The sequence below is a fragment of the Hemicordylus capensis genome, chromosome 2 (genome assembly GCF_027244095.1).
Source record: "Hemicordylus capensis ecotype Gifberg chromosome 2, rHemCap1.1.pri, whole genome shotgun sequence".
Classification (NCBI taxonomy): domain Eukaryota; kingdom Metazoa; phylum Chordata; class Lepidosauria; order Squamata; family Cordylidae; genus Hemicordylus; species Hemicordylus capensis.
This window is the reverse complement of record NC_069658.1, coordinates 35,479,517-35,504,188: the sequence shown is the minus strand read 5'-3', so window position 1 is coordinate 35,504,188 and position 24,672 is coordinate 35,479,517. Positions and strand designations below refer to the sequence as shown.

At 45.5% G+C, this 24,672-nt stretch overlaps 1 protein-coding gene across 1 annotated transcript; it reads right to left on the bottom strand.

Moving 5' to 3' along the window:
- Positions 1–392: 392 nt before the first annotated feature.
- On the bottom strand, positions 393–18,324 carry LOC128346843 (granzyme A-like). Its single transcript, XM_053300570.1, has 5 exons — positions 18,251–18,324; positions 8,587–8,728; positions 4,397–4,538; positions 2,611–2,883; positions 393–630 (listed from the first exon to the last, which is right to left on the bottom strand). The coding sequence occupies exons 2-5, from the start codon at positions 8,670–8,672 to the stop codon at positions 472–474; spliced, it is 660 nt and encodes a 219-aa protein (XP_053156545.1). The 5' UTR covers positions 8,673–8,728; positions 18,251–18,324; the 3' UTR covers positions 393–471.
- Positions 18,325–24,672: the final 6,348 nt, after the last annotated feature.

Below are 24,672 nucleotides of genomic sequence, written 5' to 3'. Positions count from 1 at the left end.
AGATGTCTCAGTTATGAATGGGGATGCAATGTTTAATTGATTAACTGGTATATGAACTTTTGAAAAATTAAAACAGTATACTCACTTAATTGGGCAGTAATTTTAAAACATTACTTTTAAAAATCACCAGCTCTTACAACAGATGGGTAGTGGTTGCCTTCTTGGAAGAAACTTTCCCCTTTCCTTCTCACATAGGACGGGTTGTCCCCCGTCCCCCCCATGACACCGGCTATACCACATTTGTTTATAATGTATATTATTTAAATCTGGGATCCCATTTGGGATTATATGCAATTTAATTGATTAAAACGCATAGGATTGATCGACTCAATTGTCATTTCTAGGTTCCAACCCTAGTACTGAAAGGCATGAGACTATTACAAGGATGAATATTAAGTGTGAGCTAAAGCAACTGGCAAGTTAGAAATAAACGCATTACAGTAGAGAGAATTGGAAAACCAAGCGATCAATCTATAGGCCACCCTTTGTGGTTTTCCTAATCCAGGCGAGGTAGGCCTTTGTAAGACGAGTATAAACACCAGGATATTTGCGATCACCACATCTACTTCCACCCAAAGAAAGGATGCCTAGTTGTCTTTTGTGGCATATCAAAGGACCACCAGAATCACCCTGGAGGGAAAGGAAGAGACAGATTTGGCATTATAATTCACAGAAATATTTTGGCAACAGCCAGAAAAGTTTTGAAAAATTCATTGATCTAAGGCCTTTAATTAAAACTGCATGACACACAGCATCAACATGTTATAGATAATAATGCAATGAACACTTGTATTTTGGTAGCCTGAAAAGAAGCCAGATTTCTTTAAAATTAGTCTTTTAAAAGACAGCCAAATAATTTTAAAAAGTAATAAAAAGCTTAATACATTTGTATTGTAAGAAAACAAGTGGGATCCATAACAAAATGTTGCATTATGTCCCCAACTCCTAAGAAAAGTGCTCCTGCTCAAGGTTCCTATCAGCCTTGATTAGGACTCGTGTAATGCTATTCAAGCCTTGACAGAGAGGAGTTTCAGGAGTGGGTAGGCAGCAGTTTTCTTTCCCATTCCCCTTTTCTCGAAGCCTTCCCCTGCTGTGCACTAGAGCAGTGTTCCCCAATCCTTTTAATCCCGACGCACACTTACATTAAATTTTAAAATGTGAGGCAGATTGCTCCCTCAATACACATCTTTTCTTTTCTATGCCAGTAAAGTTGCTGCACAACCTTTTTTTAAAAAAAAATCTTTCTATTCTATTCTATTCTATTCTATTCTATTCTATTCTATTCTATTCTATTCTATATCCCCAGCATCAGATGAGAGGTAAGCCCTGTTCAAGCATTCAGTGGAACACCACTATACAGGCTTACAGGGCTGCAGACAGGAGTTCCGCCCCGGTGTGTCACTCACCCTCTCAACTCCACTCTTCATACTTACTGCAGTGTTGGTCTGAAGGGACAAATGTGTTAAGTGTGATTGTGTCCATTTCCATGACCAGGACTTTGGGGCGCCCCAACGGAAATGGGCATAATCACGCTTACAGCATTTGTCTCTTCAGAGGAATGCTATGTTACACATGAAGAGCAGGGTCAGGAAGGCGAGTGACAGGCCATGGGTGGGACCTCCAACCCGCTTGTCATAGGAACATAAGTACAGCCCTGCTGGATCAGGCCCAAGGCCCATCCCATTTCACACTGTGGCCCACTAGCGTTTCTCAAAGCTTTTGGAGTCATGGACCGGTACATCCTTTGCGCGCAGTTTCCAGGAACAGCAGTTAATAAAGGGGTTGCCCCCCTTGCCCCCATCACCAGGCACCCCTCAAAATAATTTCAAGCTGGGTGGGGGCACCACCTCTGGGAGCTCTCCAGAGCTCATTTCTAGGCAGGCAGCCCTCACTGCTGGGATAACACTCATTTAGCTTCCTCAAAATGAACGTTTTCCCAGTAGTGAGGGCTGCCTGCCTAGAAATGAGCGCCGGAGAGCTCCCAGCAGTGGTGGCCCGCACCGGCTCAAAATTGTTTGATGGGGGGATTAATTCCTCATGGACCAGCACGGACCAGTAGTCAACTCCTCACGGACCAGCACCGGTCTATGGACCAGTGCTTGAGAAACACTGCACTAGACGCCCCTGAGAAGCCCACAGGCAAGAGGTGAGGGCATGCCCCATGTTGTCAGGTGCAGGCATTGTCCTCCGTGCCAGGTGAGGGCATTGTCATAGGAAACATAGGAAACTGCTTAATACCGAGTCAGACCATAGGTCCGTTTAGCTCAGTATTGTCTACCCAGACTGGCAGCAGCTTCTCCAAGGTTGCAGGCAGAAGACTCTCTCAGCCCTATCTTGGAGAAGCCAGGGAGGGAACTTGGAACCTTCTGCTCTTCCCAGAGCAGCTCCATCCCCTGAGGGAAATATCTTACAGTGCTCACACTTCTAGTCTCCCTTGCATATGCAACCAGGGCAGACCCTGCTTAGCTAAGGGGACAAAATCATGCTTGTTACCACAAGACCAGCTATCCTGTCCCCCTGCCCCTGACAGCGGTGTTCTACTGAACAGGGCTGTAGTCATCAACATATTCATGACTGTGTACTCAAGAACCCCTAAAACACCAGTCTTACCTGACAGGTGTCCTTCCCTCCTTCCTGGCTACCTGCACACACCCTGTCCTCTGTCACAACATGTCCATCATAATGTCGCTCATCATTGCAGAAGCTGCTCTCAAGCACGGTGACATTAACTTCATGCAGTGTGTCAGAAGTCTTGGCTTTTGGGTTGTTAGAGGTCTTGCCCCATCCAGCGACAAAGCACTGTGTTCCTGGCTTGATGTTATCCTTTGGTCTGATAAGAAGTAAAGTTTTTACCTCTTTAGTAATCTTTGCTCTTCTATTAAGCTAAAGGAATAATAAAATAACAGGAATAAATGAATGATACATTATTATATAGAACAATATATTAATGGACATTTGCAGAGCTGCTTCCCACAGTGCTGTCATTCATCATCAAAAGTGCAAAAGAGGAGAAAAATGATGACCTTGTATTACAGTATACACATATCCACCCAAATTAACACCAAACACTACCAAGCAGTGTATAAAATTTAAACACTTGTTGATATCCAGACTAATATTATGCTGCTGTTATGGAGGAGAGACAATAGTTGCCCATCTCCCCTTCCTCCTGAAGCCTACTGTTGCTTTCAAAAATATGCCTCTGAGGGTCGTGTGACCTTCAGGGACACATTTTTGGGCACATTGGGCTTCAGAGGTAGGGAGAGATCGGTGAAAATTGCCCCTCCCCCATAACACCAGTGCGGCATTAATATGGTTTAAAATATTCATGTATACACCATTTGGCAGTGATTGATATAACTGGACAGGTGCATACCTTAATAACCCTGTAATTTATGGCAGCGGCGTAGCTGAGTGGTGATGTCATTATACTATGCTGTGGCCTACAAAGGGCAGCAAGCCAAATTTAGCAGTGGTGCTTAAAGGGGCTGCAAAGGCCAGTGGTGGGAAGGTAAGCAGATGGGGAGGGATGCCTGAGGCAGAGGCACTCCCAGCAAACAGCAACTCCCTTCAACAGCCCTCCTCTCCTGGCGAGGCCCCCAGTAGCCCATGTGCAGAGCACATGGCCGCACAATGGTAGATCCGCCTCAGTTTTATGGCAAACCTCACAAGAAACAATGGCTGACATCTAGACTAAATTACTCCTGATTGATTGATTGATTGATTGATTAGGTGCCGTCAAGTCAGTTTTGACTCTTAGTGGCCACATAGATAGATTCTCTCCAGGATGATCTGTCTTCAACTTGGCCTTTAAGGTCTCTCAGTGGTGCATTCATTGCTGTCATAATCGAGTTCATCCACCTGGTCTTGAGTAGTCCTCCTGAGTAGTCCTACTGAAATTAAGTAGCCCTTTAGAATAACCCACTGAATCACTTAGTTTGGATGCCAGCCTATGTTCCTTGAGATCTTGCCAGTTGCAACAGAGTAGTTACTCACTTACTCACAAGTAGAACATGCTAAGCCACAAACCGCAGCTATTGTTTTGGATTTCCTTTTTATAACAAGTGGGTCTTTTGAGGAATGGCCAGCCTCCCATACCAAAATGCCTTACATTGCTCTTGGAGTTTGCTCATATCTGAGTGTTGACAAATCTCATGGGGAAGATTATGCACATTTACACTGTAAAAGACAAACCTGAAATAGCACTGATTTTACTCATTTCCATTTGAGTGAGTGGTTCCATTTCCAACAGCTGGTTTTTGAGCTAAATATGCTCCTCACTTAAGCAATGGCTGACCTGATGTGCAGTGTTACATATTCATAAAGAGGGCGAAAACAAATGTAGTTCAAAGTGTTTCCTTTTTATTTTCAATAAAAACTCAATTTAAAAATGTACCTTCAGAAGCATAATGTCATTTCTGAACGATTGGCTATTAAATCCTGGGTGGCGAACCATTTTAATAATGGAAAATTTTTGATTTGGTCTTGCTGTTTTTCGTGAATGAATTCCAAGAATAACTGTGGTTGCACTTCTGTTCCTGAAAAGATTTGCAATTTCAGTAATGATTATGCATTGACTAAAGTTCAGTTCTAGCTAGTACTCACTAATATTCCATATCTGATAGATGCATCATATTCAAACCTGTTTGGTAGGATGTGCACAAACTGCGGTTCAAACACCTTTTGGGCAGGAGGACCAGGAACTTTAAGAAAAAGGAGAGCAGGTCCTTACCTGCTTTCCACCTCCCATGCAGTTTCTGCTGGGGTGATGTAAATCCCTAGAAGCCCCACATAGCATATGCCATCAGTGTATATGTGAAGTTGTGGTTTATTGCCTGAATATGTATCACTTTACACTTGCTTACACTGAACCGCATTTGCCATTTTGTTGCCCACTCCCCCAGTTTAGAGAGATCCTTTTGGAGCTCCTCACAATCTGCCTTGGGCCTGATCCAGCAGGGCTGTTCTTACGTCCATTCGATATGCCTCAAACCCCTCTCACAGACTCTCTTATAGACCTCTTATTGGAATGTTCAGGGCCTTTAGCCAATTCTTGAGAAGATTCTGTTAGCCAATTTTTGCTACTAGTTTAACCCTCTACTGCCCAATAGACAGGGACATAGGAAAGTGTCTTATACTGAACCAGACCATCAGTCCATCTAGCGCAGTATTGTCTACACTGATCATCAGTGGCTCTTCAAGATTTCAGACAGGAATCCTTCCCAGCTGTTTCTGGAGATGCCTGGGATTAAACTTGGGATCTTCTGCATGCAAGCAGATGTTTTACCACTGAGGTACGGCCCCATCCCCTAAGAGGTATATCTTACAGCAAGCAGTGCTCACATGTAGTCACTCATTCAAATGCAAATGTAGGCAAACTCTGCTTAGCAAAGGGGACAATTCATGCTCACTATTGCAGGATTGGTTTTCCACCCTGACATGTCCAGAATTTTAGATAATAGTAAATCATTCAATCAATATGTTTTTCAGTTCCTCTGGTCCTATCTGCTTTAATGGGACTCTGCTGTAAACTCATAGCTTTCTGAAATTTCTGGCTATTGATCTCATACCTTCTCCACCATATCAAGCCTCCCAGAGACGTGAGTTTGGGGTGATATATAAATACGCTAAATAAATAAATAACAAAATAGCTCTCTAGTAATGACAGTAACGACAACCAACTACTCCAACAGAGGTTTCTCCATATATATCCATATATATCCAGTACATAGGTATAGGCACTGTATTCATAAAGCCTTCAGTTAGGTATCCATTCATTTCTTTATACAAGCTTTTGGGTCTCCAAGGGTGACTGCCTGGAGAAGGGCCTAACTCCACACATGAGAGAGACTCCTTAGCCTCCTCTGACAGCTGCATTGGAATGGAGACAGAAGTCACCGACTCGACAAAAGGGGACAAGTCAATTCTAGGAGGATCAGTGAACTCAACTCCCAACTATGGGTGCCAGAGGAAAACACAAGAAGTGTTGTAGGGATTTCAATGATCCCAGTTACAACAGAGCAAGCATGTTTGAGAAGAACCAAGCCCAATAAGAATATCTTGGGACAGACTTTTAAAAAACAAAAACAAAAACACAACCTTCATTTTTATTAGTTTTCTATATACCAATGTGACTTCCAGTTCATCCTTCAACATAGTTATACTGAAACATCCATATTTGCTCTCATATAAATATTTTCTTCATATTTATATATCTAGTTGTTATGTCCTGGTCCTTATTTTCCTCACCATAGTAATCCTTTAGCTTCATTATTAAAACAAATCCCTCAACTATTATTTTTATATTTCAAGCCCTGTTAATAAATCCAAATTCACATTGTTTTTCATATACCACAGAAAGGGTTTCCAGTGTTCTACAAAACTTACTATATGACTGTCTCTTACTAATACAATAAGTTTTGCCATTTCTGCATATCCATATGCCTTCATCAGCAATTCTTCTCTTGCTGGAATTTCCACAGATCTCCATTTCTGAGCAAGAACCATTCTAGCCGCTGTCGTAAGATATAGGAATAAATTTCTGTTTTCCTTCAGGATTTCTTCATTAATTATGCCCAACAAGAAGAATTCAGGTCTCTTATGGAATACACATTTGAAAATCTTTTTGATTTCATCATAAATCATATCCCAAAACCTCTTTACCTCCCTGCAGGACCACCACATATGGCAAAAGGACCCCTCGCTTTCTTTACATCTCCAACACTTATTAGATACATTTTTATATATTAAAGCTAGTTTTTTAGGTGTTAAGCACCACCTGTACATCATTTTTATAAAATTTTCTTTTAAATTATAGCACGCTGTAAATTTGAGGTCTTTCTTCAATAGCTTCTCCCAGGTCTCTAGATTAATATTATGACCTATAATATTGTGACCTACATCTTGTGCCCACTTTACCATTGTTGATTTTATTATTATTTATTATTATTAATTCAATTTCTATACCGCCCTTCCAAAATGGCTCAGGGTGGTTTACACAGAGAAATAACAAACAAATAAGATGGAACCCTGTCCCCAAAGGGCTCACAATCTAAAAGAAACATGATAGACACCAGCAACAGTCACTGGAAGTACTGTGCTGGGGGTGGAAAGGGCCGGGTACTCTCCCCCTGTTAAATAAAAGAGAATCACCATGTTAAAAGGTGCCTCTTTGCCCAGTTAGCAGGGGATTTTACCACTTCATCTCTTGTTTCTTCACATAATAACAGATTGTACATTTTAGTAATTAGTTTTATATCACTTTCACATAACTCTATTTCAAATTTTGATCTCCGCTCTTCAAAAACTATTTTCAAATCTTTTTTGAAAATCTCATTTAACTGATAATATTGAAACCAGTTAGTCACTCTATCTTTTAGCCCTCCTTTTTCAATTCCCATTTATTATCACGTTTATTCAACACTTTGTTATATGCCCCTCCAGTGATGTCCCTTTGTGCGTGATGTCACACACATGGGGTGTGTGACATGGGCTTTGGAGAGCCTGAGCGAGTTCTCCTCTTGTCTTTTCAGGTAGCATTTGCTGCCTGACAGCATTTATTTCCCTTTCTCTCCCTCCAGCAAGGGAGATAAAGGGAAATAAATGTTGTCAGGCAGCAAACGCTGCCTGAAATGACCGGGGGAGAGCTCACTTGGGCTCTCTAGAGCTCAAGCCACGCCCCCGTGCATGTGATGTCACGCACAAAGTGGGTGTAGCCCAGGCTCCAGATAGGCCCAACTGAGCTCTCCCCCAGTCATTTCAGGCAGCACTTGCTGCCTGACAGCATCTATTTCCTCACTGGAGGGAGAGAAACGGAAATAAATGCTGCCAGGTGGCAAAAGCTGGGGGAGAGTGGGGGAGAGCTTGCTTGGGTCTATCCAGAGCCCGGGCGTGGGAGACCTCACTTGGGGCTCTCCAGAGCTCAAAGTAACATCCCCGTGCATGTGTCGTAACACGCACGGGGGCTTTCAGCAGCCTTTTTCATTGGTGGCCCGGGTTCTTTGAACCCATTCTGTCAATAGTGGCTCCGCTCCTGGGCAGGGTCATAGTGATCTAGTTTTCCAGTGCAAAGTCTCACAGGGCCAGGAAGCAATCTTGTGAGGAGACTGGGTGCTCTCACGAGACTGTGAGGGACGTATGTGGTAAGCTGTTTCAGGAAGGATGAAGTCACATATGACACAAACAGAATAAGAGAGGAGCAGTCTTCTGAGTGCCATTGTGATGACCGTCTCAGCCTTTTGCCCACAGCCGACAACATCGTCTTTATGTAATCCTGCCACCTATAGTGAGATCTCGTACCCAACTTGGCCACTACTACCAGCCCCAATTAGAGTGGATTCCTTGTCTTCAAGACTGGAAGCTGGGCCAAGGAACAGCATATGCTAGAAGGGGAAGCTTGATAACTTACTGGAGATTGTGTATGACATGGAGGCTGAAGTTGCTCCTTCCTATGTACTTCTGATGCTCAGGATACTCAGCCACATTGAACATTGAACACATTGAGCAACACATTGAACACATTTAACATTGAACACATTGAGCAACAAACAAAAGAAACACACCACAGAAGTATTTCTTCAGACTTACAGGGGACAGTGGGCTGCTGTTAACACCCAGTTTTGTTTGATCAAAGTTCCTCCACATACACGACTTCCTGTGATTAAAGCAGCCATATATGGTCTTGAGTGTGGAATCGATTCTCTCCCTCCAATTACTTCTGCACATTGACCTAAACACAAATAAATCACATAGGTTGGCTGTATACATTGTGCTGTAGGTTAATTCATTAGTAGCGGCTAAGTAGTGTAAAGAGCCCTGTGCAACTTAGGAAGCTGCCCTATACTGAGTCAGACCACTAGTCCATCTAGTTCAGAATTGCCTACACTGACTTTGAGGAGAGCTGGTCTTGTGGTAGCAAACATGACTTGTCTCCTTAGCTAAGCAGGGTCCACCCTGATTGCATATGAATGGGAGACTAGAAGTGTGAGCACTAGAAGATAATTCCCTTCTGCACCAAGCATGCAGATACTATACTACTGAGCTATAGCCCCATTCCCTAAGGGGACTATCTTGCAGCAGACAGTGCACACATGTAGTCATCCAGCCAAATGCAAACCAGGGAAGACCTTGCTTAGCAAAAGAAACAATTCATGCTTGCTACTGCAAGACCAGCTCTTATGATTTATGACCCATCAAAATGAAAACTGCCTACTTAGACTATGAATTGTGGTTGTGGAATTGTGCCAGCTAGATTCTTGACCCTCATCCCTATTTTTGCAATCACTGGCAGGCGGCAAATAGGTTTATTGAGCACTTGGTATGTGCTGGCTGGTGGTGGGCTATGATGGGTCACTAGAGGCCTTTTTAAAAGAATAAATACAGACACGTACATAATGACACAGGACAGTGTATTCCTGGATTTTTCCATTCCGTTCAGCATTAGCTCAGTTGGATGACAAAAGTTAGAAAAACAGTGGGTGCTTTTGAGGCCTGAGACAAAATTCTGTTTTGAGTATGGCTACTACTGGATATCATACCTAGGGAATTGGGCTCCAAGCACCCTGTGGCTGGACCAGTATGTAAATGTGGCAGTCAAACTGAAAACAGAATGTCCTGACCAGGTCTGTCAAGTTTGTGGCCAAGTGCTCCCCCCAAATCCTGTGTATAATAGCTGGGCATGCCTAACCCTACAGCAATCAATGAATTAAGCAAAGACTAAGTATTTCTATGCAGTTCAAGTATTTCAATTTAAATAAGATGTATGTTTGTTTAATTGTGTCTAGACTGTGCTCTTTGTTGTTTCTCTCTCTCTTTGATTGCTGAGTTATCTATGCCCTTAGGAAATTAATCACAAGTTTATCAAACCCAGATTTGATGCTGTTTAGGGTCTAACAGTATGTGATATGGAAGTATTGTATGTGATGGGAAGAGAGCTGGTCTCATGGGAAAAGAGCTGGTAGCATGACTTGTCCCCTTAAGCTAAGCAGGATCCGCCCTGGCTGCATACAAAAGGGAGAGTAGAAGTGTCTGAGCGCTGTAAGATATCCCCCTTAGGGGATGGATGGAGCCACTCTGGGAAGAGCATCTAGGCTCCAAGTTCCTTCCCTGGCATCTCCAAGATAGGGCTGAGAGAGATTCCTGCCTGCAACCTTGGAGAAGCCGCTGCCAGTCTGTGTAGACAATACTGAGTGAGATGGACCTATGGTCTGACTCAGTATATGGCAGCTTCCTATGTTCCTATGATATGCAAACATGTGTAATAAAACCCTGAAACTGGTTCTATTGCAGAAAAGGTGTTTTGGGAGTGGGTGATGTGGAATGGAGAAGCAGTGCGGAAATGGGCTGTTACAGTAACGGTTTCTTCTCCCTGCCCTACAGGGCTCTTAAGTGTGTGTTCATTTTCTTCCTTTAAACAAGATAATTAATTCTCTCCCTTTAAAACTATCTGCCTTTAAGGAAGGTCCTCCTAACTATTCGACTAAGGAAACTGGAGGGAGCTGGCCAGGTATATACATTTAGCTTGTGAAGGAGCTAACTTAATGTGATTAACTAATTAATTCCAGAGATTAAACCCTCCTGGTTAAACCCACAGATTAAACCCTCCTCCCGGAGAAAACCCTCCTGGAGTGTTTTCAGATTATTCATTCCATTTCTATACCACCCATCCAAAAATGGCTCAGGGCAGTTTACACAGAGAAATAATAAATAAATAAGATGGATCCCTGTCCCCAAAGGGCTCACAATCTAAAAAGAAACATCAGATAGACACCAGAAATAGTCAATGGAGGTACTTTTCTGGGGGTGGATGGGGCCAGGTACTCTCCCCCTGCTAAATAAAGAGACTCACCACGTTAAAAGGTGCCTCTTTGCCAAGTTAGCTAGCAGGGTATATGCCAAGTTAGCAGGGGTTACTATGAGTTTTAAGTAGCCCCCCAAAATCAACTCAAAAAATTGATTTGTTTACCCTGGATATGTCGGACAACACAATAACATAAAATGAAAAACCCAAATCACGTGTGAAGTGCTTCCCAATAGCCTGCAGGAACTCCGAGGTAAATCTGGCCGATATATGAACACACACCCTCCATTCCAGAGGAGAAGTGAGCTAAAAGCCCTGTGTGAAAATGCCCTGGAGAAAAAATGCATCAGGGATAGCAGGAAGCAGCCAGGCAAGTTATGCACCTGTGTAGGTTTAGCAAAAGAGCAAGGAGGCAAGGGCAGTAACCCAGCCTCCTTTAAAAATGTGGCTCCCTTTGTAACTTCAATCTTAAGATTTAGCTTTCCACGAAAACAAGTCTTATCCCTCTCCCTCCACGAACAGAGACACAATAGGGTAGTTCACATGACTGAAAACTGAGTTAGGGATGTGTACGGAACCGGCGAGGGGAAGTTCGAAGGAGGGAGGGGGACAAGATTAAGGGCAGGGGAGGGTAAACTTACCCCTCTCACTGCTTACCCCCTGCACTGGGGCTCCATTGTAAACTGGTCTGGTGGGGTGGCAGCGTACCTCCCTGCCACCACATCCCCTTGTAAACTGAAGTACCCAGTGTGCGTGTCGGGTACTTATGCTTACTTCCGATCCAAGGAGGGGAAGGGGCGGCAGGGAGGTACACTGCTACCCCGCCGGACTGGTTTACAGTGGAGTGCCGGGGGGGGCACCTTCCCCCACCCCTAAAGTAACCCCCCATGCCTTCAAACCAGTAGAACCGCCGGTCATTTGAACCAGTTCGGAGGCCCAAAAAGGGCCTTCAAACCTGTTCCATGCACATCCTTAAACTGGGTAAGACAAGCATCTTATCCAGCTTTGGAAGCTGTGCACACTCTCAGTTTTCATTTGCATGTGAGCAAACTACTAGGTAGGAGGACAGGGAAGTGATTGTGTGCAAGAGAGGAGCTGGGTAGGACAGCTTTTCCACCTACCTCTTTAAATGCTGGGAATGCGAATGAGAGCTGGGAAGGACAGCACCAACCTACCCAGCTCTTCTCTCACACATGATAACACCCCCCCCCCGCCCACAAGTTTTTGTTCACACAAATTAAAAATTGGATGTACACAGAGCTCCCAAAGCTGAGTAGAATGCCTGTCCTACCCAGTTTTCAATCATGTGGACTTCCTTAGTAACTGGTTACAAAAGTGGAAAGGTAGCAGAGGAGTATGTGCTGTCCAGTGTATTGCCCAGAGTATCACATGTACAGCTATCTGCTTGTTGGGCAGAAATTATGAGTGTTTGCTTGGTGCAATGATCTTCTGGCTCTCAGGGAACAACCTGGTTACCTTGAAGCCAAGATCAGTGAGGCATGTCAGTAAAACCTTAAGGGATCGGGTAGAGGCACCATCCCAAGCTATTTACTGTCAGGAAGAATGAGTGTCTGGGGGAAAGGAGTACATCATTCTGAGGAAGAGTGACATGATCTTTTAGAAAGGACCCCTTCCTTGGATGGCAAACCCAAACAGGGCTGGCCAGTACCTGATTTAGGAAACATCATCCCTAAGGAAAGAAGATGAAAATGTTCCAGATCTTCCAAAAGGTGATAGGGTAGAATTTGGAAATGAGCATAAGGGAGCCCAAAATGCCACAGTGGAGGAGATCCACAACAACAACATTTGGAAAGGAACACAATGTATATGTGTTCATAGGCAAATACTAGAAACCTCAAAGCCAAGATGAGAGAGCTGGGCACTTTCCAGATTACAGCCTGCAATTGGGTCACGGCGGATCTCGGAAGTGTGCTTCCACACTTCCTGTGTTGTGACACCACAGTCCCTACGCTGACAGCAGGGTGCCGTTCACATTTTCGATACCTTGTTTCAAATTTAATCGCTGCAATATAGTGCTATGACATCGTATATCCAGCATTAAAAGGTTGCTGTTTTGGGGGGGTTGTTAGTTTCCACGTGACTACTCCCTCTGCTGTTTATGTTTCAAATGCAATTTGCCTGAACGGAAGCATTTTGCTGCTGTTGAGCAGCTAATCTGGAAATCGCCTTGGAGAGTTTAATTGCAAATGAGGACATAGATGTAACTGAAAGTTGTGGGAATGGAAAGAACCAGTGAGATATGGTTACTCCTGGATACTCCATAGATGGGACAGGGAGGGGCTCACTGGGGGAGGTGGGAGACTGCATCTCAAAGAGGATATAGAATCCAACTAACTAGGAAACCTAGGAGGACTGAACTCCTCCACGAAATCAATGTGCATAGAAATAACAGGCCTAAAAGATAATTTATTACTGAGGACATACTATTGCACTCCTGATCAAAATGCTGATGGTGATGTTGAGTTGGAGAACAAATCAGAGAGGTGTCTAAGAAAGCAAGTGTAATACTGTGTGACTTCAATTGCACCCCTCACTCATGTTCAGGCCCACTCATGTTCAGTTCATAACAAATGTACCAGTTTTCTAGGTACTGTAAGTGACTATGCCTTAGAAAGTTGGTTATGGAACTGACCAAAGGGAGTGACCCTGGACTTAATCCTAAGGCTCCTAGGACTGAGTGCAAAATAAAATTGTTGTTGAACTGATAAGAAACAGTGGCTGACAGTCAGGCTAAATTACTCATTAAACAGTTGAAATTGGTCATAACTTACTTGTCCCATTGATTTCAGTAGGACTACCATGAGTAATTTAGTCTAAATGTTAGCCAACAATCATAGTGCTGTCAAATTAAACATATACTCAGGTGGAAAATTGCTAAGCAAATTCAACCAGATACATTTTACTTCAAAAGAGGAAGCTTCTCAAAAATGAAGGGATTGGTACAAAGTAGGGATGTGCACAAAATGCTTTGTGCATATCCCAGGGGTGGGGAAGGGTATCTTTAAAAGGAAGCAGGCAGATTCTACCTGCTCCTTCAGTCAGCTGCCACTGCCCCGTGCCACCCCATGGCAACACTGTCATTCTTTAAACCTAACTTGAAAGCAGCAGCTGTGCTGCTGTCCCCTTTAAACTGCCGTGCCGTGCTGATGGGATGCTGCTCCCAGCAGCCCTTGCACGGTGTTGGCAGACAAATGGTGTTGAAGCATGCCTCCTTTTAAAGGTACCCCTCACCCTGCGCTAAAATGTTTTGGCTGCAGGAGGCCGAATCACATTCCAAAGAGGCGCCGAAATGGTTCGAACACAAAGGAGTAAGAACTGCACGGTTATTCTAAAAGAACCAATTATCTGGAAGCCCCTCGAGCTTCTGCCCTCATCTGAACCAGAGCACTGTGTGTGGGGATTAGAGTTAACCTCTCAGTATCAGTCTATGTATGATCCCTCACTTAAAATCAGTAGATTTTGAGTGCTGAGATGAATCCACTTATTTGAAACAAAAGGATGACATCCATATTAAACTGCTCCTGAGTAGTCCTATTGAAATTAATTGGTCCTCTAGAGTAAGTCCTGAGTACAGGGCTAGTTTAAGCAAACTGCAACTGCAGGGGGGGGGCACAGCATCAGTGTGGGGGGGCTCATGCTGTGCAGATGAACAGCAACAGGAGAGTAGGGGTGTGCACGAAACAATTTTTTGTGATTCGATTTGTACCCAAATCAAAACACCCCCGTTTCGATTTGTGTCCGGATCTGACCCATCCAAATCAGCCCAGATTCAATTTGGATCCACATTTATCCGAATCCGAATCGATTTGGATTGGAAAAATGGGTAGTGGGGTCAAAAGAGTGTGGTGGGGTGGTAGTGCCTAATGGGTGGAGGTTACCACCCCAACTTCCAAAAAAAATGGGCAAAGGGTTGATTTAATTTTTTTTTTAAAGTTTATGTGTCTTTAAGATTATTATTATTATTTTGCTATTAGCAGTAGCAAATGAGAGTGGATTCATGGTTTCTCATTGAAAATCTCATATGCAACCAGAGAATCTACACTCAGAACACTTCCAAAACAACAGAACCCAGTACACCATGGGTTATCAAGCCATGGGGGTGGTTGGTACCCTATGTTCACTATGCCACCACTCTCTCTGGGCCACCCAAGTGCCCCACATGTGCAACTCTGGGGCTGCTGAAACCTCCATTCTTCACTATGGGGGAAAAGAGTAAACTTCACTTCAAAAATCAAATAATATTGAGCCCTTTGCCCAATCACTCTGAAACCTAGGTGGTAGCAGGCACCCATTGGGGCACTACCACCCAACCCACTCTTCCCCCTCCAAAATAACATCAACATCGCACATCTACAACACCCACAGAGCTTTGCAAAGAACAAGTTTTGGTCACGCACATTCACATCCCCCCCTGAAATGCAATTTATCCACACACAAGAGTGTGAAACAACAACTAACAACAAACACCACACATAAATTTTTAAATTCAATTGCTGCAACCCCAAAGCCCATGCTCCCCTGCTGCAACCCCAAAGCCCCGCGCTCCCCTGCTGCCACCCCAGACCCCACGCTGCACTCCCCAACCCAAGACCCCACGCTCCCCTGCTGGCCAATCTGCAGGCTGGAAGGGCCGGAAATTCAAACAGATGTCAAAACTCAAAATGGAGACTGAAGGAGAAAGATTTTTTGTGATTGCAAAATGGAGTTCCAAAACAGCCGAAACAACAAAATGTTTTGTATCCGAAACAGGGACGTTTTGTTTTGGCTACAAAATTTTCTGTTTTGAGCATTGGGTGTTTTGTTTTGGCTACAAAACAGCCGAAACGGCCTGTTCTGTGCACAAAATGTTTTGTATCCGAAACGAAACGCACATCCCTACAGGAGAGGAGAGGGAGAAAGAGAGAGTCTCAGAAGTTGTACTCTTGCAAGATGGGATTCAGAGAGGCTGGTCCGCCACTGATACTGAGAGAGGAGGAAGAGCAGGAGCAGGAGCCACCCAGCAGCTGAGGATTAGGGATGTGCATGAAACGGTCCGGAGGACATTGAAGAGGCCTCCGAACTGGTTTGAACATGGTGATGGCTCAAAGGTTTGACACCAGGGTGGTGGTGGTTCTTTAAAGGTGGGGGAGGGTGCACTTATACCCCCCGCACTCCCCCCACCGGCGCTCATTTCCCCCCCAAGTTTTCAGAGCGGCAGGGTACCTCCCTGCCGCCCCTGCCCCCATTCCTGGCTGGAAGTGGCTGGAAGTACCAACTGCACCTGCACCCGTCTTGTGCATGCGCACGCACGTCGCGCCTGACGCATGCACATCATGCGTACTGGGCACAGGTGCCGTTGGTACTTCCGGCCAGAAACGGTGGCAGGGGTGGCAGGGAGGTATGCTGCCGCCCGAAAAACTTTGAAAAAAACCGAGCGCCAGCAGGGGAAGTGCGGCGGGGGAGGGTAAGTGCACCTTCCACTCCCCTTAAAGACCCCACCCTCCCTGGCATTGAACTGCACCTCCGCGGTTCAGTGCACACCACTACTGAGGATGACACCAGCTATGGAGAGCTGAAGGACCTGGCACTTTCTATGTGCAAAGCAGGCCCTCTGTCCCATAGGTTTTCCCTGGACATATGAAGCTGCCTTGCACTGAGTCAGGACTTTGATCCACCTAGCCCAGTATTGTCTACCCTGACTGGCAGCAGCTCTTGAAGCTCCCCCTCCCCCACCAGCTTTACTCCCCGAGAACCGTGCAGCTAGAAATTGAACCTAGGACCTTCTGAATGCAAAGTGAATGCTCTGCACATGGAACTCCTTAGATTAATGATACACAAGTGAAGAAGTCCTTCCTTTTCTCCATCCTAAATCTCCTGCCAATCTCTTCATTAGATGTCCCCTGAGGTGAAAATGAGGCAAATAAAAATGAGGGGGAAATCTGCTTGGAGGTTGTTAGTTCTCTTTCTTTTATTCTAGAACAGGTTTCCCCAACCTGTGGACCTCCAGATGTTGCTGAACTACAACTCCCAGCATCCCTAGACACAATTTATTGTGGCTGGGTATGCTGGGAGTTGTAGTTCAGCAACATCTGGAGGCCTGCAGGTTGGGGAAGCCTGTTCTAGGCTGTTGCCAACTTAGCTGATGCAGAGGAGCAGCTGAGAGATCAAGGGGCCGACAACCTCCCCACTCTCTAGCCCAAAGGAAATTAGCTGTATGTAATGGCCCCCAAACTTAATTCTGCAGTAGGTCCCCAAAGTTCTAGAACCAGCCCTGAGTAATATTGAGCAAGTTAGTCTGGATGTCAGCCACTGTTACATAGGTTAACCAGTCACTTCATTACAGATCGCTGCACTATTTTCATATTCCACACAGTTAATTTGGTGTGGTGTGAACAGAGGCGTAACTAGGGAAAATGGCGTCTAGGGCAAGCACTGAAATTGCGCCCCCCGCCCCGCCCCCAACATACATCTGACTGACACACATGTTTAAAAACCTTTATTTTAAAAATTACAAAATTACAAAAATTACCAAAAATTTCAAAATGCAATAAATAACCAAAAATGAAATAAATAACCAAAAATGCAATAAACAACCAAAAATCATCTGTGTCAGCCTGACACAGAGCAAGCTATTACTTTCCAGAAACCCAAGTAACTGTATTAGATGACGCCCACTCACTTACCACTTGATTAAAAATAAAAATAAAATGTTAAAAGGTCAGTTATCACAATTGTATTCTTAAGTGGGAAATTTAATGGGGGGGGGGTTCAAGGTAAAAGAAGAATTTCATTTCCCCCCCTTCTCCAGTCCCCTGCTCCCTTTTGCCTTTAGTTTCAAAACTTACACTACACCAAGCAGTTAAATTATTCACAATGAGCCATTTCTGTATTGATCGCCAAGTATATTTAGCCCCAGCTCCTGGAATTTCTCCATTACTTACTGGAAAACAGGCAGCTTCATTTCTTGTCTCCTAAACCACTTCCCTTCACCTCATCCCCCTCCTTTAAAAAAAAATTAAATACTTTTCTCTGTATTCCTCTCTCTGGCATACTGCATATCGCATTTCCAAGACACTCAGTATATAACGCTTAGATTTCAACAGGCAAAGCTGCCATCAAACTGATGTTTATATGGATTTATTTTTTTAAGTGAGATCCAAATGTTTGAGAACGAAGAGAAGCAATTCCCAAATGCCTTTTCAAAATTACCTTCTCTTCCCCTTGTGCAGGTAACACACACACACACACACACAACACACACACACACTTACGCGTTACTCTGTGGCAGACCCTCCTCCCCGCTTCCCTCCCTTTTGCAAAGCACACACATACGATACACACAAGACAGAGGTCGCTAGGAAACATTTGCATAGATAAGAAGAACTGTTCTTGTCTCTCCACCACCACCCCCTGCCGCCGCCAAGCAAAAGAAATACCCCAAGAAAGATTTACCTCAGCAGTGCATGCAGTAAATCAATTCCATCACCCTTGTTTGTTTGTTTTGTTAATGAGCCTTTCTCTCTTTCTTTGCTGTGCCTAATGACTGTGTGTTTGTGCACTGCAGTTGGTTATGGAAACTAAGGCAGTGGATCTGTAGCTAAGGGTAATCCTGTTTTTTACTTCCTCCATCTTCAGAGAGCAGGGTTAGCCTGGGACAGCTGGTCAAACCCCGAGAAACCAATCCGGCAAACTCTCTCTCTCGCACACACACACATTATACACGTGAGATGTGAGTTTGCCGGATCAGTTTCTCGGGGTGTGCCCAGACATGGTGGATACAAACCTTTGAAGGGGGCGGGGGGCGGCGGCGGGGGGGCTTCTTTCCTAGTGTCTCCCTCCGCCCACCATGCTGTGGAGGGGGAAATTATGGTAAACAGGCAGAGTTTGCCTTTCAAGCAACACAGTGTCGCTTTTCTCTGCAAGCAGCTTTACTCGCCTGGGGCTCCTGGCGGCTGCCGCTGCTTCTGCTGAACCCTAGCAAGGAAAGCCTGAATCCCCCCCCCGTCTATTCGAATGATCGCAAGCCTACACAGTGTGTGTTTTCTCTCACACACATACCTTGTTCCTGCCCCCGCACCCCAGCCTTGGAGGAACAGGTGGTTTGGCAACGTGAGCGCTTTCATTTCGCTCAGCAGATCTTTGCTAGGAGGAGGGAAGTGGAGGAGGAGGAGGGCCCTTGGATTTAACCTCCATCCGGCGGCAGCTTGCACCACCGCCGACTCCTCCTGCGATCCCCTTGCTTTCCCAGTAGGCGCAGCAACCTCCAGTCTTTCCCCAGCCAGGAAGCCCGAGAGGCGGGAGGCTGGAACTGCCAGCCGCCTTTGACGCAGGCCTGCCGAGGTCCCAGCGCCTTGGCTGGAGATGTTTAAGTGGGGAGGATGCGCGGTCTTTAGGAGAGCGAGAGAGCGATTATGATTCACAGAGCTTTCTGCAGCAAGCGCAGCCTGAAGCCCGCATTTGCCAGCTACGGGGCGGGGATGAGGAATATTAGACACTTATCTCCTAGTCCGGGCAAGATCCCTATTCTTATTTTGTTTTTAAATCTCCCGTTTCTTCCTCCACTGAAGCGATCGGATCGTCCAGATCTCCTGTAACAATTAAATTCCCGTGGGGGGATATTTGCTTTGCAAAAAAGCACGCTCGCTCCCTCGCTCGCTCTCTCCTCCCAGCGAGCTCTCCTCCCGGCCAGACACGCATGCGCGGTGTGTCCTCCTCCTGATGCATGCGTGACTGGTGGCGGGGCGGGGCGGGGAGTGAGTGACGCCGAAGCTGCAACTTGCAAGCAGGCACTGCAAATTTTAGGCGCCCGCGCCGTGGCGCCCAGTGCCGCCTGGAGCTGAGCAATGGGGGGGGCGCCAGGACCGGGGGGGGACTGCTCTTTGCGGACTGCTGGGGGGGGGGGGAATCACAAAAAAAAATTTTTTCGCCAAAGGCAGGGGATCGGCAGGGGCACTTTTTGGCGCCCCCTGCCAAGTGGCGCCCAGGGCACGTGCCCTGCCTGCCCCCCTATCGTTACGCCCCTGGGTGTGAAGAGAGAAACAGATATAATACAGCACTTACCTGTGGGAATTCGGAGGATTAAAATGGCAGTGGAGAAATACAAGATAAAGAAAAGCTCCATGGTTGCTGCTTCGTGTTTCTCCACAATAAAGTGTCTCAGTATATACTGAGAATATAAAGGAAGTGGGATTTCATTTCTTATGAGCCTTCTTTCATATTCTGAAAGCTATGAAAGACCGCAATGTGGCCTCCGGCCTGTCAGAAGTGGTGTCATTTTTGAGCACTGGTGTGTGTGTGTGTGTGTGTGTGTGAGAGAGAGAGAGAGAGAGAGAGAGAGAAAGTGAGTGAGCGAGAGAGTGAGAGAGAGCATGTGAGAGCAAGAGCAAGAGACTTGGGTTCCAGTAACTGTTTCACTGACTTTGTGGTCTGGTTCTTATATCGGTCTCTATCTTTATACATGTCATATTTGTTTAAAATGACGTGACCAGTATTGAGGCACGTAGAATATTTGGGGTAGGTGATCATTTCCTGCTTAGTCAGAAGAAGATGCATTCAAAGATGCAAAAAAGCTCTGATGATGCTTCTATATATAGAAACTTAACCTGCAATAGAATATGAGAAGAAACAGTGGATATCCTTTGTGCTGCTGAGACTGATTTGCAGACTGATTCAGCACAGGTCCCTGTTTTCCCACGGTTTTCTCACAATAATCTTCATGATACAGAGACTCATTATTACAGAGATTTTCATGCAGTGCACACCATGGCCCTGTTTGGACATAACACCAAACCATGAGTAAATGTGCCAGAGGTTCTGTTTTCGCTCCCAAACCTGAATCTGAACCCTCCATTTGTAGTGAGTTTCACTGCTGAAACATGAGGTTAGAAGGCATAATTGTGTTGTCTGAAACACAAAACCTGGGTTTTGTGTGCGAACTCCACCCACCACCATAGAGAGGCTGGCTCAGAGCAGTCCATAAATGCCTCAGTGCTAGAGTGGCCACATTTCTCGCTGGTTGCCTCTGTGAGCTGATGCCCCACCCTCCTCTGTCCCCTTGCTTGTCTTGCAACTGCTTGGCAACAGGGATTCTGTGTCCCTCAGCTCCTGAATTTAAATGGGTCCCTGCATGGGGGTCCAGGGGCAGGGGAAAAAAAAGAAGTCCCTGGGGAGGGGGGGCATGTGTCTCATGGCATATCTGCTGGAGAAAGGGCTGGTCTGGTTGTGTCACAAATGGTCATTGCCAGTAAAAACACACACACAAAACTCATTCTGCAAACATATGAAGAAAAGTAGAGGGATTGGTTATGCAGTCTATCTTTGCCCAGTAGAAGTGGGAAGAGAGGGGCCCAAACCTTTCTTCCAAGGGGAGGGAAGGGGGGGCACAAGATCCTTACTCCCCAACTGTAGAAGACAGTGATTAGAACAGTGCTAGGAAATGGTTAAAATGTCTTTGTCCTGCCCAGGGCAGGCAAACACTGTCAAAAAGGCATGATCAGGCTGAGCACATCCCTTCTAACACTGTGGCTAATGGTTACATAGGAACATAGGAAGCTGCCATATACTGAGTCAGACCATAGGTCCATCTTGCTCAGTATTGTCTACACAGACTGGCAGCGGCTCCTCCAAGGTTGCAAGCAGGAATCTCTCTCAGCCCTATCTTGGAGATGCCAGGAAAGGAACTTGGAGCCTAAATACTCTTCCCAGTGGCTCCATCCCCTGAGGGGAATGCCTTATGGCACTCACACTTCTAGTCTCCCTTTCATATGCAACCAGGGCAGACCCTGCTTAGCTTAAGGGGACAAGTCATGCTTGCTACCACAAGAGCAGCTTCACTGGCATGCTGATGCTTTGCCAACAGTCTGGCAACACAAGAGGAATGGAGCTTACTAAGATGCAGCCTGAGCCGACTAAGAAGCAGGAGGGGTTCCTCTGCCCAGAAGCCAGAGGTGGCGAAAGTTAGTTAATTGACTGCGACATGATTTTCGGCTTAAAAGATTAACCACAGCTTTGTCTACCTGAGGTTTCACACTATGTCCAAATGAGGCTCATGTCTCAACTTCAAGTTCAGTGTTTTATTTATTTATTCATTTACTTACTTACTTACTTACTTATTTTGTGCATTTTTATACCGCCCTAACCCAAGGAAGGTCTCAGGGTGGTTCACAACAAATAAAAACACTAAAACACTAATTAAAAACAAAAACAGAAAATTTAAAAGCAAGAAATTTAAAACGCAGTTTAAAATTTTAAAACAATATTCTAAAAACAACACTAAAACAATAAAAAACAATATTAGTTAAAAGCCTGGGTGAACAGATGTGTCTTTAAAGACTTTTTAAAAGTTTATCAGAGATGGGGAGGCTCTTATTTCACTAGGGAGCGCATTCCAAAGCCTTGGGGCAGCAACGGAGAAGGCTCGTCCCTGAGCAGCCACCAGACCAGCCGGTGGCAAATGCAGATGGACCTCTCCTGATGATCTCAATGGGCGGTGGGGTTCATAATGAAGAAGACGTTCTCTTAATACCCAGGGCACAAGCTGTTTAGGGCTTTATAGGTTATAACCAGCACCTTGTATTTTGCCCAGAAACATATTGGAAGCCAGTGTAACTCCTTCAATATGGGAGTAATATGGTCTCTCCTAGATGACCCAGAGACCAGCCTGGCTGCCGCATTCTGGACCAACTGTAGTTTCCGGACTACGTACAAGGGCAGCCCACATAGAACGCATTGCAGTAATCCAGTCTGGAGGTTACCAGCAGATGTACCACTGTTTTGAGGTTGTCTATCTCAAGAAAAGGACGCAGCTGGCGTATCAGCCAAAGCTGATAGAAGGCACCTCTGGCCACTGCCTCAACCTGGTGTGAATCCCAAAGTACTCCCAGACTGCGTGCCTGTTCCTTCTGGGGAAGTGTGACCCCATCCAGAACAGGCAGATCAAAATCGCCTCTCGAGTTCCGACCCCACACAGTGAGTACCTCCATCTTATCTGGATTCAGTCTCAGTTTGTTATCCCTCATCCAGCCCATTACCACCTCCAGGCAGGCATTTAGGGAGGTTATGCCCTCTCCAGATGATGCTGACATGGAGAAATAGATTTGGGTGTCATCAGCATACTGATAGCACCCTGCACCAAATCTCCTGATGATCTCTCCCAGCAGTTTCATGTAGATGTTAAACAACATCGGAGACACTATCAGAGGCGTAACTATGGGGGGGGGGCAGGGGGGCACGTGCCCCGGGCACCATCTTTTCTGGTCACGTGGGGGACGCCGCCATGACCATTTTTAAATTTTTTTTTTAATTTTTTGTTAATACAAATGTTTCCTGCTCAGTGCAGGAGCGCTGCAGCAGTCAAGGGAGCACGTCGGTGCCCCCTTCCCCACGAGCGGTCCCTTCCGCGCCGCCTGCGCACCCCCCCCATTGCTTTGCTGGCGCCTGGAGGCCAGTCAGTGGCCTGGCTTGGCGGCGGGCGCTTGTGAGGAAAAACCTAAGTATAATGTAGTATGTTGGGGGGGCGGCGGGGGGGCACGGTGGGGGGGCGCCATTTCAGTGCTTGCCCCGGGCACCGTTTTCCCTAGTTACGCCTCTGGACACTATGGAGCCCTGAGGGACACCATACAAAAGTTCAGATTTTGAAGAACAACAGTCTCCAAGGGACACCATCTGGAACTTGCTTGAGAGGTAAGAGCGGAACCACTGCAAAGCAGTGCCTCCCACCCCCAACCCCCTCAGACGTTCCAGAAGGATACTATGGTCGATAGTATCAAAAGCCGCCGAGAGGTCCAAAAGGACCAACAGAGTCACACTTCCTCTGTCAATTGCCAATTGGAGATCATCCATCAGGCCGACCAAGGCAGTCTCCACCCCATAACCAGCCCGGAAGCCAGTTTGAAATGGGTCTAGATAATAGTGTAGACAGAGATTCCCAACCTTTAGTTTCTAGACAATTCCCATCAGCTAGGAGATGGCTATTATGGCTGGAGATGATGGGAGTTGTAGTCCAACAACATATGGAGACCCAAAGTTGGGAACACCTGGTATAGAAGAAGAAAACAAGGAAGGAGGGAACAACCAGAGATTGAATTTATATGGGATCTCCCCTCTCGTGAAGGACAGTGAGGCAAATAAAAGGACAGCATCATAGCAGAGCAATCTTCCTTTGATTTTTTGTCTTCACATTGATCTCAGAAGGCAGAAGATCTTGCTCAATGCACTTTCTGCTTCTACCAGCATGTGTACTGTAGCTAACGTGGGGAGTGGATTCATAAAAACTTTGCATGCATACCACAATATGTTCCTGTCTACCTGGGCCAACATTTTTAGTTGTCCAATGCTTTTTCATTTTTGTAAGTCTACTTTCAGTACAATACTCTAAAAGGGTATTTTTAAAACTGGATTGCAGCTTTCTGAGGTAGCACAGCAACCAGTGGTGGCAGCTGCAGGTGCCACTGGGGGTGGGGGGAGCCACCTTTAAGTTTAAATTAGTAGATGCTTACTGTTGGAAATGGAGTTCCAATGCATTGACCTTTTGCACCAACTATCCTAATGACCACCAGGAGCACTGGGAGTAGAGATAATGAGTAAGGGTCTTCCTAACTGTTCTACCTCTCTCTACTCTATGACCCCTAATCTGACTCTTCCACACTTCCTGTGCTGAGTCACAATCCTTCCTTTCCTCCTTGAGAGAAGATGGAAACATCTCCCTCCTTCCTTACCTATTCATTATGTAGTCCTTAAGATTACGTTTAGGTCTTTCCTATCCAAGTGTACTTAACCAATAAATACTTAGTAATGAGTTCTACAAGGATCTCCATGTGTTTCCTCCAAATAGCTGCAACAACTAAACCATCCTCTACTACCTACACTGTAACTGG